This window comes from Megascapheus bottae, chromosome 11 (genome assembly GCF_031878675.1).
Source record: "Megascapheus bottae isolate mThoBot1 chromosome 11, mThoBot2.hap1, whole genome shotgun sequence".
Lineage (NCBI taxonomy): Eukaryota > Metazoa > Chordata > Mammalia > Rodentia > Geomyidae > Megascapheus > Megascapheus bottae.
In genome coordinates this window covers 45,707,892-45,727,245 of record NC_143519.1, presented here as the reverse complement: position 1 = coordinate 45,727,245, position 19,354 = coordinate 45,707,892, and the positions used below count along the sequence as shown (strand labels likewise).

At 40.9% G+C, this 19,354-nt stretch overlaps 1 protein-coding gene across 1 annotated transcript; it reads left to right on the top strand.

Annotated features, from left to right (window-relative positions):
* The first annotated feature begins 1,048 nt into the window (after nt 1–1,048).
* Dleu7 (deleted in lymphocytic leukemia 7) lies at nt 1,049–13,684 on the top strand. Its single transcript, XM_090341731.1, has 2 exons — nt 1,049–1,489; nt 12,803–13,684. The coding sequence occupies exons 1-2, from the start codon at nt 1,049–1,051 to the stop codon at nt 13,007–13,009; spliced, it is 648 nt and encodes a 215-aa protein (XP_090197857.1). The 3' UTR covers nt 13,010–13,684.
* The last annotated feature ends 5,670 nt before the right edge of the window (nt 13,685–19,354 follow it).

Below are 19,354 nucleotides of genomic sequence, written 5' to 3'. Positions count from 1 at the left end.
AAGCATCTGCTATCGCTTGAATTATGCCCCAGACTTTAGAAAAAAAAATTATTTTTCTATTGGAGCTTCTATTCAGATCTTCCTGCCATTGTCTCTCTCCCCACCCCGAAAAAAATGGGCTTACAGGAATGAACCAACTGAATCTGACCTTTCTTTTTGAAGGAGGGTCATACACCAGTGGTTTCCAATCTATAAAGCATAACATGTATTGCCAGTCCTTTCCCTAATTTTAGGAAGTAGACAAGTTGGGTTCTAATTAAAAACAGCAGCTATTTGGACAGCTGTCCCAGGTTCATGACTCATGAAAGAATTCAGCTTCAACCTCGCTAAATGATTTTCCCTTCTCAGGAAGAAAGCGGATGTCTTAAGAAGCCTGTTGAGGCGGAAGCTTTTGGGGGAAGGCATGTGCCTGCTGTGCGCTGATGGCAGGTACTACCTGGGGGTCGGTAGTACCCGTCCCCCAGGAGACAAAGCCAAGAAGGGCAGAGCTTTGAGATCCATTTCTCCTGTTGCGATGGACCGTGAAGCCTTGAAGACTAAGTTTTCTGAAAATGCTCCTACATTTGGGCAGTTTCGGAAATTCTTTCTGCCTTTTGTAGGAGAAAACCAGCATTTTCCTTTCGAAAGTTTTCCAGGGGTCCTTCCCTTTCCCTCTTCACCCCAAGCCTAAGTGGTCCTGGGCCAGCCTCGTTCAAAGGCCAGGCAGGCCTTGGGCTGGTGCAAGCACCTGTTCCACCCAAGCCCAGGGGAGGAGGAAGAATCCCAGCCCGGCAATTGGCTGACACTCAAGAGCTCACCGCGTTGACTTCGCACAGCCCAGGGTCAGAAACGAACCCACTGGGACTTGAAGCAAATGCGGGTGGTGGGGGGCGTGGGCAGCGCGGGTCACCGCCCGGGGGTGAAGGGGGGCCCGGGGCGCGGCCGGCCACTCACGCTGACCCAGGAGCTGAGATTTAGGAAATGTGACCCCGGCCACCCGAAACTCCCCCCGCCTGCCGGCTCCAGCTCCACCTGCTAGCCCAGCGCGCGTGCCCAGCCAACCGAGGTGATGGCCAGCCCGGCGCCCTTAGTAGCCTCCATAGGCCACCAAATGGTGGCTCTGCAGACCCTGCGGCTGCTGCAGCAGGAGTGGGGCTGGGGGGAGGGTCCTGGAGTCCCCGGGAGCTCGCGCGGCCCGGACCGCGTGTCAGCCACCCCAACCCATCGCCCAGGCCCGAAAGCGTCCCGACAGGGGCCCGGGCGCGTGGAGGAGTGCGGGCGTGGGGGAGCCCAGAGCCGGGGCGCCGCCGCCGCCGCGGTGCCCACGAGCTCCCCGGAGGTGGCGGTGGGGCGAGGCGCCGCAGAGCTGCTGCCCTTCCCCCGGGACCGCGGGCCCTGCACGCTGGCGCGGATGGCCCGCGTGGTGGACTCCACCTCGGAGCTGGTCAGCGTGGAGCAGGCGCTGCTGGGACCCCTGCAGCAGGAGCGTTCCTTCCCCGTCCACCTGAAGGTGAGTCCGCCTGGCCTTCCATCTCCCCGGGAGTGCAAGGTGGGGGCCTTGGGGTGGAGATTCGGTGGGGCCGCGGAGGGGAGGGGACTGGGGGCGGAGGGGCGCCCTGGGTGGTCCAGCCCCTTGGGAGAAGGGAGAGATGGCGGGAGGTGACCCTCTGGGGACAGGGCAGCTAGAGCAGGAGCTGGAGGTCCACCATTCAGTCAGCTTGAACAGTTAACTCCACACTCCGCAGGCCTTACCCACCCCCTGCCCCTGTCTGTCTGTCGGTCTGTCTGTCTGTCTCTCCTTCCAGCTTCTCGCTGGATGCAAGGCCTCTAGAGATCAAGGACAACATCCTTGCCCTCCATCCAAACTAAAAACCCATCCTTCGGTGCCCTAAGTGCACGCTGGAATTCCCTTCTGCTGCATATATGACGAATACACCTACTTTTATTTAAAGTTCTGTCACACCCAAGAATCATAATTATTTTTGTATATTTCCACTTTCTGACAATGCTCAGAGGTCTTATAGAGTCAACTTAAATTCTCGTGAAGGTGCGGTGACAGCTGCTGAAACATGAATCTTCATAGATGCTCCTGCTAACACTCAGCCCTTCCTAGAAGAACAGATCCCTCTTAAGGCTTGGAGCTGTGTTAGCCAGGGAACAGAGCCATGTGGGGACTGGATTCCAGTCCTGCCTTTGCCATTAACCAAGGAACCGAATAGGATGCCGCCCACACTCCTTTGAGACCTCCTGGCTTTCAAGTTTTGACCCTGTGAACTGCTCCTTTAGTTTCCAGACTAAAGAAGTCGGCAAAGGCTTGGAGGCTTGGAGGAGCTATTCTTGCTTTATCAACCAATGTTTGGGGAAAAATGGTTATAAAGTTTTGCTGTGCACTGAAGATTTATTTCAAATGAGACATAATGAAGCATGTTATATATTCAAATATTCTTTCTTTCTTTCTCTTTCTTTTGTGGGTCATGGGGCTTGAACTCAGCCTTGGCACTGTCCCTGAGCTCTCCAACTCAAGGCTACTGCTCAACCCCTGGGCCTGGGCACTGTCCCTGAGCTCTTCAGCTCAAGGCTACCACCCTACCCTTGAGCCAAGCCCAGCTTCCTGTTTTCCAGAGGTTAATTGGAGATAAGAGTCTCAGGTCCTTGTGTGCCCAGGTTGCCTTTGAACCTTGATCCTCAGATCTCAGCCTCCTGAGTAGCTAGGATTATTGGTGTGATCACTGTGCTCAGCCTGTATTACTCTTTCTACCAGGGTGTTTCAACCTCAACACCACTGGCGTTTAGGGTTGGGTAATCTTCATGGTTGGGGGTTGTCCTGTGTATTGTATAGCATCCCTGGTTTCTGACCATTTGAATGCCACCATTCATCCCAAGATTATACAGCCAAAATGTCTCCAGACATTGCCAAACAAGGATGAGGATGGATGAGAAGTTACGACTACCTAAAGTTGAGATGCACATCTATGTTTACCTTAGGAAGTGAAAAAAATGGGCAGCATTTCACCCAGCATAAAAAGAAGGTTTTGCTTTGGTGCCAAGAAAATGTTAAATCCTGTCAATTAACTATGATACATTATTGATTGGAAGTTACATCCTAATTTCATTGTGTGTGTGTGTGTGTGTGTGTGTGTATATGTGTGTGTGTGTATGTGTGTGTGTGTGTGTGTGTGTGTGCATGTGCTAATGTTGTTGCTTGAACTCAGGACACGTGATAAAGTTTAATTTATGAATTAGGCACAGGAGGAGATGAACAATACTAACAATAAAAAGCATGATTGTAATTATGTATTGTAATCAAAGTTATGCGACCTTTCTCTTTCTCTCAATAGCTCACGGTGCTATATACCCCTGTCTTGTGATGAAGAAAGATTAAACAATACTCACATGACAAAATGAAGTGGATGATGGCATAGAGTAGTACATAAAGGTGTTTATGCACATGCTGTGCCTACATGAAAGCCAAGATGGCTACTACACAATTAATGTGTGGGTAGTATGTACAACATGGAGCATGAGACCAAGGGATAATACACATTTTGGGCAGAGTAGGGCAAGATAGTGCTCAGAACTTCATTACACTGTACCAGAACTGTCCATAATTAAAATCTTTTGGATGGAGTTCTCTATTTAATATTTCTAGATTTCTCCATTTAATATTATCGGACTACAGTTGACAACAGGTAACTTACCAGAAAATTTCTAACATGGGATAACTGTATTTTCCACTGCCTCCTCCCTGCCTTTGCCTCTTCATCCAAATACAAACATAAATCATCCTTTGCCTACCAAGCCTCTTGAGACACAGTCCTTTCTTTGTGTCTAGAAAACTACAAACTTCTAGATGCATTGCTGCCACATGTTTATAGTATCCAGAGTGCTTATTAGAAAGCTGTAGAGATTATTACTAGCATGTCTACTGCTGGATCCTGCTTTGTACCTGCAGGAGAGTGATGTGTTTCAGGGCACCTGAGGACATCCAGTGCTTTTGAAGGAAGAGGAGTAGGAGCAGCCAGTGACTAGGAATTTTGGTTGGCTTGCAGTTTGGAGAAAAGGTGGTATCTCCGTTTGGCTTCTAGATTAATTAGACTTAAGGAGACAGCGTTCTGTCTTTCCAAGGGGCTGGCTATGTAAGCTGGCTTCATTAGTGCTAGTGTTGATTCAAATGACTTGGAAGGGTGTTTTATCTACTTTTAAATTAAGAATGTGCAAATTGGTTTCAGGAGGAATTTTGCTTATGGAAATAACACTTGGATATCACTTAGAAGTGTTTAGAAACCTCCCCAACCCTGGATTTCTTTGGCTGTATTACTTGCCATAAAGGGCATAGGAAGACTGTCCTGAGCTAAAACCAGGGCCCAGATGACAGGCATTACTGACCCAAAGGTGAAGACAGCACAGCAGAGCAATCTACTCCCATGATGCATTTCAAATCTACTACTCTGCGCTCTCCCTCCCCAGGCCCTTTAAGTAACTGAACCCTCTAGTGCCTCAGTTTCCTGTTCTGTAAGGTGACATAGTGATTATCTGACTCTGAGATAATACACATACAGTTTTAGTCTATTGCTTCCCAGTTTGTCTCCAGATATTTATGCTATTATCATCATTAATATTATTACTAATAGGTTAATACCTCAAAAGTTCTTATTGACATATTTTAGCATGTGAACTGAGCCACATCTCCAATCCATGACAGTTTCTAGCTTCGTTTCTTGTTAATTATTATCGAAAGTCTGTCTCTCAGTATCTCAATACAGTCACATCGGGAGGTTTTGTTGTTTTCTTTTGCTTGTCCTGGGCCTGGGTACTGTTCCTTGTCTTTGAGTCCCTGAGTTTCTTTTTTCTTTTCTTTTTTTGCTCAAGGCTAGCACTCTATCACCTGAGCTACAGTACCATATCTGCTCTTTTCTGTTTATGTGGTACTAAGGAATCAAACCTAGGGCTTCATGCATGTTAGGCAAGCATTCTGCCACTAAGCTACATTCCTAGGTCTGAGGGAGCTATAACTTTAACATTCAAATTTGGGATGGGTTACTGTATAATCTTGGGTGATTTATGTGTTTCTTATGAAGAGCACCAACCATGATGATGAAAGGCTCCAGGCTTGGAAAATCAGGATCAAATTCTTAATACAAGTGAGAATGCCTGAGCCATTTGTGACCCCAAAGGGTACAAAAAAGTGTCCAGGAAGAAGTCCATGTAGCACTTTTGAACTATTAAAAATGATCAATTCATATTGGGGCCATTAGCCAAGCCAGATATGAGGTTACTCTGATCAAGTTTTGTCTTTCTTCCGTTGAGAGCTCAGAACACTTAAGGGTTTCCAAGAATTCTGTTCCACACCAAGTTACACAGCACGTCTAAGGCAACTTTCAGAGGCAGAAGAACTTTTTATTACTGATGAAACTTGCCTATGAGCTCCTGCATCACAATTAGTTCATCCAGGTACCAATTATTCTATCACGTTCAGTAGACTTGCTCATTTGTTCATTCTACAACCTAGGGAAGTAACCATGAAGTTACTGGCTTTGGCCTTACAGCGAATGCTGTTTGCAAGCTGTTTGAATGTTGTGCTGTTCGTGGGATGACATTGAGGATTAGAGCTTCTCTCCCCCCCCTCCCCAGCATTAGTAAAATCAGATTCTGTAAATTTGGAAACTGGGCCTATAAAACTTACTCCCACATCATTGAAGAGACAGATGCTTCTAGGTATCTCATCCAGAAGCCCTGTCTGGGTGTTGCTTGTTATTTGGGACAAAGTTGTACTTCCAAGGTCCAGTGACATATCATAGCACTTTATTTTCATTGTCCATTCTATTCCAACCCCCATGGATGTGGTGGTGACTGCTGTAGAAGTAGTTTATTTGTAACTTTATAAGGTGGATGACATGTGAATCAGGACAGGATGGCTTTCTGAAATAAAAACTTGGAGAGCAATTTCAAAAAGACTCTAAGACAAAACTATTGATGCCTGCCAGCTTGGAGAAAATGTAGCAGTGTTTCATTTTACCATTTTGGGGTTTGCCTTATGAACATCCCTGAATCAAGAGTTTGTACTCATCACAAAAGTGCTTTTCACGAAATTTTTCGACTGAAAATGGTGCCATACCCCAAGCAAAAGCCTAAAGAGCCTTAGTTATTTGTGAGCATTTCCACTGGGTCTACCACAAGTAAAAAATGTTTAATTTCCTGCGGATGATAGACTTTTTATGGGGACTGGCACATACTTTGGTTCTTCATTGGGTGTTTTATTAATAATACACAGTTCCATATCTATTCTAGACTGACCTTGAGCTCAGGTAATGACTAACTGTTCTGGGCTCTGTAAATTCCTAGTTCAAAGCCAGATGAAGGTGGGCCAGATGTGGCAGGGCCATACGAATTTGGTGCAATTGCTAGTTGATGAGAGTATTTTATTCACAACATCCCCCTAGAACAAATAGTCATCATGCCCATTTTAAGAATACAATGTGGAAGATACCGAAGTCTGTGGATAGAATTCATATTTCCTAGTTGGGCCTCACACTGGGCAGCTAAGGTAAAAAGCTGTGTATTGGACAGGTGGAAGTTTAAGGTCACACCTCATCTCAAAAATTTGGAGAAAAACTGGCTTTCCCTTCCCCTCTTTCCTTCTTTCTATTCTTGTTACTTCCATTCCTTCCTCTCTCCCTCCATCTCTAACCTCATTCCCTTTTTCCCTCCCTCCCTTCTCTTTTCTTCCCCAACTTCATCCTCAATCTCTAAATCTTTTTGTCATCAGTCTTCTTTCCCTCCTTTCTTCTCCTCTATTTCCTCCTCACATGTCGCTTCTGTCCTTTCTCCTTCTTTCCTTCCTGTCTGTATATACTTCCAGGGAGAAGAAAATGTAAGAAGAAACAGGCCTGTTAAATCATTGTGAAAGATGTTACTGATTGGAAAAAAGCAAATTTGCCTTAAAGCCAGCTAGTAGTTAAGTGAGTATGAACTGATTTATGGTTTATGCAGATCTAGAGGTAAGTTTGAAAGTGTCACATCAGGAGTAAAAACACCACTTTGAGGGTTGTTTAAACACGGTCTACATTCTAGAGCCTATGAAGTCATGCTGTATGTATGACTTTATTATTCACTGGTGCTTCTTTAAAATCCAGACTTCAGAATCAAATGCTGCTGTCATGTTCCTTTTGTCCTAAGACTTCATGTCTGATGGGGGTGTTTATTTTAAGTAAGAAGCTGAAGGAGGTCTTAACTTTCCTTCCCTTTTTTGGACGTCACAGGTGCAAAGAACTTAAAAGTTCTTTCTTAAAATCCTTTTAATGTTTCTTAAAAATATTGCTTAAGGATTCCAGATACAAGTATTCCTAATAAACAACAATTCATAATGTGTAAAAGTACAGGGGTAGTAGTTTTCCTAAGTCCTCCCTAGCCCGATTAAGAGAGAATAGAGCTAAGACAGAGCTCCCATAGGGAGGTAGACAATGACTTTAAATGGGATGTAGACAGTTCCATACCATGAGTAGCTATTAAGTGGTGTAGGCCTCTGGATTACACTGTAGTTGGGGACCAACACACCTGTCTTCAGTGTGGATGCACTCAGGACCAATTGAGCTTTATAATGCTAATAACACTCAAGAAGAACAGTGATGATGGTCAAATTCAGATTCTTGGAATCAAGGTGGTCACTTTGGGAGGCTGTTTCTCTGCCCAGCAAGAACAGATTTCATCTAAAAATAGGGAAAACATGTAAAAAAGTAGAGAAAGTTCCTTAAGCAAATTCCCTTCTAAGCACATTGTATTTCTCTAATGTATCCAAGTGAATTTTGAGAGAAACATATTTGGCTCATTATAGAAAGGGCTGATCCATCCGAGTGAGCTTTGTAGGGACTCTGTGCTGAGTTTAGGGCTGTGCAAGTGTCTGTTCCTCCATTAGGATAAGATTTGTGATTTTACCATTGGATTCTTAAATAGACTATTTATAGGTCACATTTTATTTATTGTGTTATAAACTCTGTAGAGATCGGGTACCATATATTATTGCTTCTATTCTTCCTTGGAGTTAGTCATGTAGCTTGATACATGTGTGATGTGTATGTAACTAATTCATTGAGTTAAATAGACCAGTTCCATTATCCCAGTAGATAATCCAAGGTCAAGGAGAGAACCTGTACTCACTTTAAAAAGGTAAATGCCAGCCACTAATTGCCTTTGGCAATTGGTACATCTCATATCCACAGTCGGAAATTACAAAAAGCTTTAGAGGCTCCAAACCCTGTTTTAGATTGCCTGGCCATACAGTTCTAAGTCTAGTAACAGGCTCAAAATGTGGTGTAGAATATTATCTCATTTCTGTAAGCACCTGGGGCTTAGTAAATAACAGTCACTGGGTAAGTATGTTCTGCCATTGAATGGAAAGCATCATAACTGAAATCATCACCAGTATTGATCATGTGAGAGTCTACTGAAACCCAGGGGCCATTTAAGAGACTGCTGACTTAATCCTGTGATTGTGACCCCCACCTTCTCAGCTGAACCAAGTAGCGGTTTGGTTGGGGATAATGGCAATTGGATCCCTAGTTGGCCTTCAGATGTTCTAGAAAGGATGAGAAGCAATCACTGGCTTTATTTCTTCTCTCCTTTCGCTTAAGAGTCCCATGGAAAGTCTATTGCTATTAATTTGTTTTCTTTGACTGTTAATATATTTGAGAAAGGATTAAAAGGGAATACTGTACTAGAACAGTAAAATAAAGAGACTTTACAGAGCTCGGCAGAGATCTGAAGTTTGCTCAGGGCCTCAGGGACCAGTACAGCCCAGCAGTCGAGTTTTATTATATGTGTAATTTCCCCAAACGATGCCTTCTTTGATTCTTTACAGTAAATGTGAAATTGACTTCAGATTTTAGGCCCATGAATGTATTTTTAAAGGCATTTTAATCTTTGTTGGGTGATAAAGGACTTTGCAGACTAATAGGTGCACGTCAGCACATGTTTCAGTGGTTCCTTCTATTTTGAATTTCCCTGAATGTCTTTTCTTTGATCTTGCCACGTTGTACTTAAGAGTTGGATTTCTTCTATAAAGCAAGCAGACAATTTCTCTTGATGTGGATTTGGACAAAAGAGGTTCAGGATGAATTTTTTTCCCCATTCCCAACCAATATGCTTCAGTAATGCGGGTCACCTATAAACCATGGGAAAGATTGTCTAAGGAGGCCCTGATACCTTTTGAACAGAAATGAACAGCACATACATATGGGGAAATAAGGATGCTGTTGTTTTTCCCCTAATTTTTCTTAAAATGACACTGAGGTTTGAACTAAGGTCTCACACTTGGCAGGCAAGTGATTTAATGGTAAGCCCTGCCTCCGGCCTTCTATGTCCACGAGTGTTTTTGAGACAGGGTCTCATTGCCTCCCCAAGTACATACTTAGATCATAACCCACCGGTTTCAGGCTTCTTGTCATAGCTGAATGACAGGCACACAGTTAAATTCTCAGCTCCTGTTGAGATGGAGTTTCATGAACTTCTGTCTTCTGCTTGCCTGGGCTAGGGTGGAAACTTGAACTTCCCTCTCATGTAGTTAGCATGACAGGTGTGAGCCATAAGTACCTGGCTAAGAATGTTTTAAAGGGAAAACAACACAAAACAAGTACCATGCCTAGAAATACTAGACTATGCCATATTTCTCCTACCTCAGCACCTGTCTCCCCTTTGTTCCTGAGCCACTTTTTGATAAACTAAAATAGATTTTTTTTTCACTTGAGGGATATGGTTAAAGATGCACACGTTTTTCTTTTTCCATATTTGCCTTTTGCATCTCATTCTTCTGTTCTAAGTTGCATTCTTTTTCAAATTATGTTTAGAAAGACCTAAAGTTGATTGCCCATTGGTAGTAAACTTTTCTTTAAAGAGAGATTATGAATACAATGCATGTCTTCATAAACTGCTTAGTTAAATAGCAATTCTGTGTACAACTACTTAAAGATAATAAAAAGACATGCAATATTTGCTAATAAAAGAGAGAAAGATTATGTTTGTTTTGTGCTGAGTTTAAAATCCTAGTTTAGTTGGTTTATAAACAAAATGAGTCTGAAGATACCTTACATTATCTTTATTTGGTCTGGTGAGAAGTTGGCTCTTAGTCTTGTCATTCTTGAAACTTCTTTTTTGTTCTTGGTGGCTTTTAAGAGTAACTTGGCTTCAGTGAGTTTTGATCTGGACCCACTTAGCTTATTCTGCATAAAGCTCATCTTACTTCCTGAGTCTAAGGATTTATGTTTTGGATCAATTCTCTATATGCCCAATATTTTTCTTTTTTTCTGAACATTGGCTTTCACCCATCCTCTTTCTGGTTTCTCCTGGAAATGTACTTGTTAAACTTCCTCATCCTGTCATCTGTGTTGTTTAAACTTCTCATCCATAATCCTCAGGCCTTTTGTTATCCACATTTATTAACCTTTATTTCAAAAATATTTACTCAGGTACTTACATTGTATATTAAGATTTTAACTTGTTGAGACTTCTGAAAGTGGTGTTTGGCTCTTCCCCCCCCTCCACTTACAACTTAAAAAAATTATTCTTTGCTGCCTTCAATCATTTTAAACTTAATAGATAGTTTTTAATCAGAAATTCTTGGAATTAAGTCTTTTCTGACATTGCATTGTCTTCTCATGATGAATCGTGCTTTATCTTTCATCTTTTGAGTTCATCTTTGACTCAGTTTGTGAGAATACTCTTGCAGGACATGGGTTTTGGACATGTTTCCCCTGAACAGACTTTTATTTGCTTTTTCCATGTATCTGGATACTTCATCCTAGTTCTAATTGCTGAGTTAATATCTTAGCACGAGTGTTCCCAGAGTATTGTCTAGGGAAAGACTTGAAACTTGAAATACTGTGTGGCACAAGCTCAGAGTAATACATCTTCAGGAACAATTTTACTTTCCATCCCAATCTCAAACCCAAATCCAGCACAAGAGCAATTCACTTCCTTTTCTTTATGGTACTGGTAGGCAACAAAAACAATCTCCTTTCCATTATTTCTGAGCCTCAGAAGATTTTACTTCCTCTCTTATGATCTCAGAAAGAATGTCCATTCTCTTTTGTTTAAAATTCAGTGGCAAGGACTTTTTTTAAAAGTTGTATTTTATTGTCGGGGTTACAGTTGCATTTGTCAGGTGGTGAGTATATTACTTCTTGAACATTTTTACCCCTGCCCATGTTTTTCTCCTACTTTCCCTCCCCTCTACTCTTTCCCAATCAACTTGCTTTTACCCTTCCCTTCCCTATTTCAAATAGACAAATAAACATACGTACAATATATCAGGTAACAATACACTAACAGATACAATAACAACATGTGTTAAACCATAAGGGGAAAAAAGAGAAAAGAAATAACTTCGCATAGTACATTACAAACAACAATTATAAAGATAAACCTCTTATTGCCCTATCCTGGAGTTCATTTTCCTTAGCCTTATTCTATATGGCTATGTGAGCCATTGTGATCCTCTGCTAGATGTGTACTAATTATTACAAATGAGGGAAACCATGGAGCTTATGTTCTTTTAAGCTTACTCACTTAATATGTTTTCCTTTTCCCCAAGTCTTTCCATTTTCTTTTCTTTTTTTTCTTTCTTTCTTTTCTTTTTGCCAGTCCTGGGCTTGAGCTCAGGGCCTGAGCACTGTCCTTGGTCTGAGCTCTACCACTTGAGCCTCAGCACCATTTCCAGCTTTTTTCTATATATGTGGTACCAAGGAATCAAACCCTGGTCTTTGTGCATGCTAGGCAAGCACTCTGCCACTAAGCCAAACTCCCAGCACCTCCATTTTCTTACAAATGGGGCGATATCATTCTTTCTGATGGCAGCATAGAACTTCACTGTGTATAAATATCACATCTTGACCCATTCATCTTTGGAGGAGCATCTGGGTTTGATTCCATATCTTAGTTATCATAACTAAAGTAGCAAGGACTTTTGGGGAAACTAAATATTTGATGTTACCAGAAGCCAAAATCATGGTTCTGTATTTAAATTGATTAAATATTCTCTAATGTAGAATGAGTTCAGTGTACCATTTATTTGCAAGGAGTTTCAAAAGTCTGACCCATTTGAGGATAAACAAGTCTATTGAATCATCTGAGTTGCTTCATTCTTTTAAACAACCTGGATGCTATTCTTTCAAACTACCTGGATGCTATTCTTTCTACATTTGTATTGGGAATTTCTTGAGACCATGTTCATTAATTAAGGAATTTTATATGGAAATCTGAAATGCCAGGAGGCTGGAATATCAGTAGCAAGGGGGCATTTGTGTATTCATCACAGCTCTTAGAAACAAGTAACAGAAACTCAACTTCAATTGGACTTAAATACAAAAAAAGGGATATTTATTAACTCAGAGAATGGAAAAGTCATGAGATTTATCAGGCAAGTATAGGTAGATTTTCATACTTAGGAAAGGTAATTAGTCTGCTTCTTAACCTTTAGCTTTTTCTTTCTTCTGGTTAACTTCATCATTATTTGCATTCTCTTCTGATAGCAACATGTTATTCAACATCACCAAGTGAAAGAGGGCTTCTCTTTGCCAGTCTAACAGATGTGAGGCCTCGTGGGCTGTGGTTTTCATCACCTCTCCATTCCTAACCAACCACTTGGCTGGGAGAGGAGAAAGAGGACCTGATCCTTAGAGGTATAAGTTTTGACCAGCTATGGTCAAAACGGGGTAGGCTGAGGATAGAGGAGGGTGATTCTTTGAAAAAAAAATCTGGAATCTGGGTAAGCTAAGCTCAACCAATGTTCCAGTCATGTATCTAATTTTCTGTTTCTGTTTGCTGTTCATTTCAGGACAGTGTTGAGTTTAGAAACATCTGCAGTCATTTGGCTCTACAAATGGAAGGGCAGCAGTTTGACAGAGACTTGAACGCTGCCTACCAGTGTTTGAAGACCATAGTCAAGAAGTTGATTCAGTCACTTGCGAATCTCCCCTCCGAGGCCCACGTGGTGGCCTGTGCTTCCTTGAGACAGATCTTACAAAATCTCCCAGACACATGAATGTGAAAGACATCAGGATGAAGGCAATTCCTGGCACTGTTAAGCGAACTGGATACCGGACCTTCCTAATTGAATTGGCAGACAATGGCTGTTTTTATTCTCCACAAGGAACTGTTGAGAACATGCATAGCAGTCTAACCAGTGACACTTGCAGCCCCCAGAACTATAGCGTGCTAGTGAAATATTTTAAAGCTGTAGTTCACATTTTTAAGTATGTTGACCTCTGTTTGCTGAATTTTTGATTGAAATATAGTTCATTGTGTGGAACTGATTCGATTGTACATACTTATTAATTCATAGTATTAGTTTTGATTGAATGATGCCTTCATCTACATTTATATTAATGTAGCCTGTTAAATTTAATCTGGATATTTGTATGATTGAAATCCCCAGGGTTCTTTAAATGATTTGAGTAAATGAGGTATCTGATAATTGACATGCTTTATTTGTTGGACACTCTAGGCTATGAAAATGACTTCTGGTTGTAGGATCATGTGTCAGTAATTATGGGATTCAGTTTTGGCAGTAATAAATTTACTGCTGAACGGAAGCATTGCTTCTAAATTGTGTTTTCATATATTTATAAATTTAAAATGATAATGAGCTATGAAATGCCAAGGTCATGTGATATGTAAATATAAAGCACAGTATTATTAAAGTCTCATGTGCAATGTTCTAGCTCTTCTTACTGTTTCTAAATATTCTAATTGAAGTAGCAAAGGGAGATGATAAAAAGCTGTGAGTGGCCATACTGCCACATTTCCTTGAACATTTTAGACATTTAGAAATGGAAAAGGGCAATTTTATTTTTATTGTTACTTTCAACAGTGATCTACACATTCTTAGGAAAAGCTATTTCCTGTTGTTCCATAATGACTGTTTTGAGAACCAAAAATAAAGTGAAAGGTTACTTCTGCCTTGGAAGTTTATAATAGAGCCAGGTGTTAGTGACTTATGTCCAGGCTTGAGCCTGGAGGATCACAGTCTGAAGGTAGTGCAAACAGAAAAGTCCAAAAAATACTGTATCCAAAAATAATCACCAAAAAGCAGGGCTGGAGGCATGGATTAATTAGTAGAGTGTGTCAGTTGGGTAGGCTTTCTGAGTGAGCATGAGTTTCTGAATTCAAATATATATATTTCTAATATATATATATATCATAGTTAGGGTGGAGAAGAGAGGGAGGAGGAGGAGATTAAGTTTCTATGGACATCTTATTCTCTAACAGAATTATAAACTGGGTCTATGTGGTGGGATTAGATCTTCTATTTTAAAAAAAGTGCTAATAGTAACCAAGGGCTTTTAATCCCACATATTGTGATCTTAGTAGTTTCTTCCAGAATCTGAGAAAGGTAAATAGATTTTTCTTTTGATATAGTGGATCATTTCCACAGAAGGAGAATCTGTGAAATGAAAGGGCGTGTGTGTGTGTGTGTGTGTGTGTGTGTGTGTGTGTGTGTGTGTGTGTTGGCAGAAAAGTTTTAGGGGGCAGGATATAAGGCATTTATTTCTTGAAAACAGTCTTTGGCACTTATTCTCCCATTTCATTGTATTCTGGAGGGAAGAATTTACTTTATAATCAGATAATTTCCTTGGGAAATTACCCCAAAACTCTTCCTTAAAGACCTGCCATAATTTGTAAGCAACCTGCTCACAATCCTCCTTACAACAAGGATGCTGTTTTACACTGACCCTGAGAAATATTGAAGAGTTTTGCTTTTGCTTATGCTTTTTTCATTTTGTACTGTATTTGTTTCAATAGATAAATTAAAACCCTACTCATCCTTTAAGACCTGATTTACTATCTACTCTCTCCATGAACCTTATGGGTCATCCCAGAGTTCAAATTTGAACAGTGAATGGTGCTATTTCACAGGATCGCTGTTATTCTAACTGCTCTCAAAATCAGCTTTCTGAAGGAAGAAATGTTTCTGGATCTCCCTATATGTTGAATAGCATCTAAATATTTTTGGGTGTGTTTTGACCCTACTTGAACTTTTATTGTCCCTATCATCATTGTATACCTCCTCTCTGATTCAAACTCCTGTGTACTTTGTCTTATGTTCAAATTGCCTAAGCTTTTGCTTGTGTGTGCCACCAATTCCCTTTACCCTTTCTGCAAGGACCCTTGGTATTCTATATTAATATTATCCAATTTCCTAGACCTATCTGATGCAGTAACTGCTGACCATATAAGGCTTTTAAACACGAAGTATGGTTTGTCTGAACTGACATGTGCTGAAAGTGAAAGATGCACACTGGGTTTTTGCAAACTAAGTACAGAAAGAATAAAATAACTGAAATACCTCAGTGTTTGAATATTTAAAGCAACATCTTGGATACATTGGCTTAAATAAAAGAGTCTTTTGAAATTAATTATACAGGTCTTTTTTTACTTTAATATTCAATGGATATATTGGGAAACTAGAAAACTGTAAGTGGCTTGGATTTCCTTTCTTTTCTTTCTTTCTTTCTTTCTTTCTTTCTTTCTTTCTTTCTTTCTTTCTTTCTTTCTTTCTTTCCTTTTTGTGGGTCATGGGGCTTGAACTCTGGGCCTGGGCACTGTCCCTAAGCTCTTCAGCTCAAGGCTACCACCCTAGCTCTTGAGCCACAGCCCCACTTCCCATTTTCTAGTTATTAATTGGAGATAAGAATCTCAAGGTCTTTAGTGTCTGGACTGGCTTTGAACCGTGATCCTCAGATTTCAGCCTCCTAAGTAGCTAGGATTATAGGCCTGAGCCACCACACTCGGCTTGGCTTGCATTATAATTCTGTGGAATAGTGCTGGTTCTAGAAAATTCAGTAGAAATCCATTGGTGTCTCTGACAATTTTCTGACAGCTGTTCTGCCCTTTCTCAAACTTTATATGTACGATCTTTTCTTACTCTCAGCTGATGACTTGAGTAAGGATTGCACAAAGTGAATGAAAACCATTAGAAGTGAATGTTTTTCATCTCCCAATTAGAACTAGCAATCCTGAATCTGCAGCCACAAACTCAGTTTCCTTCCCTCAAGGATGGTTGGACTTTTAGCCTCTGGAGCCTGTCCTTCTCTCATTCACTAACTTCCTTCTTGCATTCCTTCCCTCACTGACATTACCTCACCTCTCTACAGGAGCATTTCCTTAGCAGGATATGTTACAGTAGATTCAATTTTATTTTTTAACAAAAATTACCATTAATAGCAAGACACATTGCAATCAGTGTCCAACTCAGTTTTCTACAAGTCATTTTTTCCTATTTCCTATTGGACTCATTTCGAGTGGATCTTATTTCCACAACTCCATCCAAACTGCTCTTGTCAGGAACTTTAATGGTCCCTCGGACACCCTCTATGGGTCTCTCAGTCCTCATTTTACCAGATCCATCAGTGGCTTTGCACACAGCTGATTACTCCCTTCTTGGATTTTGTTTTTACTTTGGGTTCCAGGTCAGCAGACTTCAGAGTTTTAATTCTTCACTGGCTTGCTCCATAAACTTGTGTTTCCAGATTTCTTGATTTTGGAATGCCTCAGGCTCGGTTTTAGTCCTCTTCTCTAATAATGCTTACATACTTGTGACTTTAAATGCTAATCAATAACACCCAAGAATCGATCTTCTGCTCTAGACTTTATATTCTTGCATTCAAATACCTAAATTCCAAATGAAATTTTTTTTCTTTTTTCCTTTCATGCATTTTATTGTCATTATAAGCATAATATACAGAGAGATTACAGTTACATAAATCAGATAAAGAGTACATTCTTTTTTGTCAGTTGTGGGACTTGAACTCTGGGCCTAGGTGCTGGCCCTGAGATCTTCGGCTCAAAGCTACCACCCTACCCCTTGAGCCACAGCAGCACTTCTGGTTTTCTGGTGGTTAATTGGAGATAAGAGTCTCATGGACGTTGGTGCCTGGGCTGGCTTTGAACCGGGATCATCAGATCTCAGCCTCCTGAGTAGCTAGGGTTATAGGCATGAGCCACTGCACCTAGGTATGAGGACATTTGCTTTTGAAAAATGTCACCCCTTCCCTTGCTCTCTCCCAGTTTTTCCCTCCCATCCCCATCTATGAGCTGATTCCCAAACCTGCTTCTACATCATCTTCCAGATCTCAAAGGACCCTGACTCTTATTTTTCAGGGCACATGGGCAAAAATGTTTTTAAATTTGTTCAACTCTTCTATCACTTTCACTACATTTCCTTCTCCTGCTGTCTCACCCATCAAAATGTATATGAAATCAGCTCATATCTCATATTTCCACCACTACTTTCTGAGTTTTAGCGGCCTGGAGTAGAGCAGCATCTCTCTAAGTGGTCATGCTATTCCTAACTCTTTCATTAGCTACTCTTCCTACATCAGCCACAGTGACTAAAGTCTCATTAATGACTCCTAGGCCAGAAGCTCATTAAGTTGAAGAGCTTTTTGTTGCTATGGCAAATACTTTACAGAGACAATTTAAAGAATGTAAGATTTATTTGGGCTCAGGGCTTTAGAAGTTTTAGTCTATGGTAGGTCAGCTATGTTATTTCTGGGCTGTAGAAACTCAGGATATGTCAGTAGGGCATGAAAAATTCAAGTTGTTCACCTCATTACTGTATGGAAGCTGCGAGAATGGGCTTCTTCCTCCTTCTTCCCCTTTTATTCCATAGAGTGGGCAGGCTGTTGGGTGGTATGTCCACATTCAGATAGGATCTTATCTCCATCGTTAACTGTTACTTCACAGACACACCCAGAAATAAATTTTATTTAACATCAAGGCTTTTTATAATTCAACTGAGTTACTCACCAGTGGCTATACCCTTAAAACACTTATATTCTGCCTCCCTGACCTATATCTGATTACACCTGTATTCTAAAGTACTACCTGCATTCTTCAAATGCAAGTAGCCTTCACACTGATTCTTCCCTCTACCTGAAAGATTTGTCTGTCTGCTTCTTCACCCAGGTCTCTGCCATAAGGCTACCTCAGTAAACAACATGCCCTGACAACTCTCTAATCCCATCTCCCTGCCACATCATTTATTTCTCATTGTTGTAATGTCTAAACTAACTAATATATATAGATATATGTATACGTAATATGCATATATATGAATGTATATGTAATATTCACATGTATATGTAATATATATATACATACACATACACATATATGCATACATATATATGTATCGAATACACAAATATATATATACATATTACACATTGTGGTGGCCCTTCAGAACATATATCCTCAATCAAGGGAATCTCTGAATATTTCCCACTATAGCTGAAAAGGAAGTGTTCCCTTAGATAGGTGACAGATGTGATTAAGGCTATTGTGGGAGGCAACTATTTGGGATTACTTGGACAAGACAATAAATGTTTTCATAAGAATGAGGTAAGGGAGAAAACCCAGGTGGAAGAGGAAGAAGTAATGTGCTTGTGGAAGGACAGCTTGGACTGATGGGCCCGCAAGTCAAGGAAGGCTGGCAGCTCTTAGAACCTGGGAGAAACAAAGACTGGATTCTTCTCCAGAGTCTCCAAAAGGAATGTTGCATTGAGAACACCTTAACTTTGAACTTCTGGCCAAGAATGGTAAGATAATCCATTTTTGTGTGTTTTATTTTGTTTTGTTTTTATTAGTCATGGGCCTGGATGTTGTCCCTGAGTTCTTTTGTGTGCAATGCTAGCACTCTACCATTTGAGCCACAGTTGATTTTCTGGTGGTTAATTGGAGATGAGTCTCATGAAGACTTTTCAACCCAGGCTAGCTTCAAACAGTGATCCTCAGATCTCAGTCTCCTCAACAGGCATGAGTCACTGCCGCCTGGGCATTTCTGTTGCTTGAAGCCATCTAGCTCATGATAATTTGCTGCAGCAGCCACACAGAGTGATAATATATGGGATCTTCCTTACCAGGGATAGTTTTCATGGCTCTATTTCCAGCACAGCAGTAATGCCTGGCACAGAGTAGCAGCTCAGTAGATATGTGAAGAATGAAAATACATGTTTTGTGATTAGCCTGTTTTTTTTTAAACAAAAGATTTTTAAAGAAGTTTCCCAAGTTTTATGCATTTAATAAATCTTTGGGTTTAAGAACTTACAAAAGTGAAAAGGATAATTTTAAGGATTAAGTTGATCAGTGCCTTTTATTCAGATGTTGAATTACAAATGAACACCCATGAAGGGGCATCAATGTGTGTGAAGTAATGCACTTTCTATCTGGCAAATAAAACTGTAGCCTTAATTACAATACAAATATTATAAAAAATGAACAGCCATGTAGCAAGCACTTGGTAAGTGAGGAATAATCGTGATCACCTGCCAATGCTGGGCCAGTCTAGGTCACTCTGGAGAGTGAACTCTTCCTCCACAACTTCCTG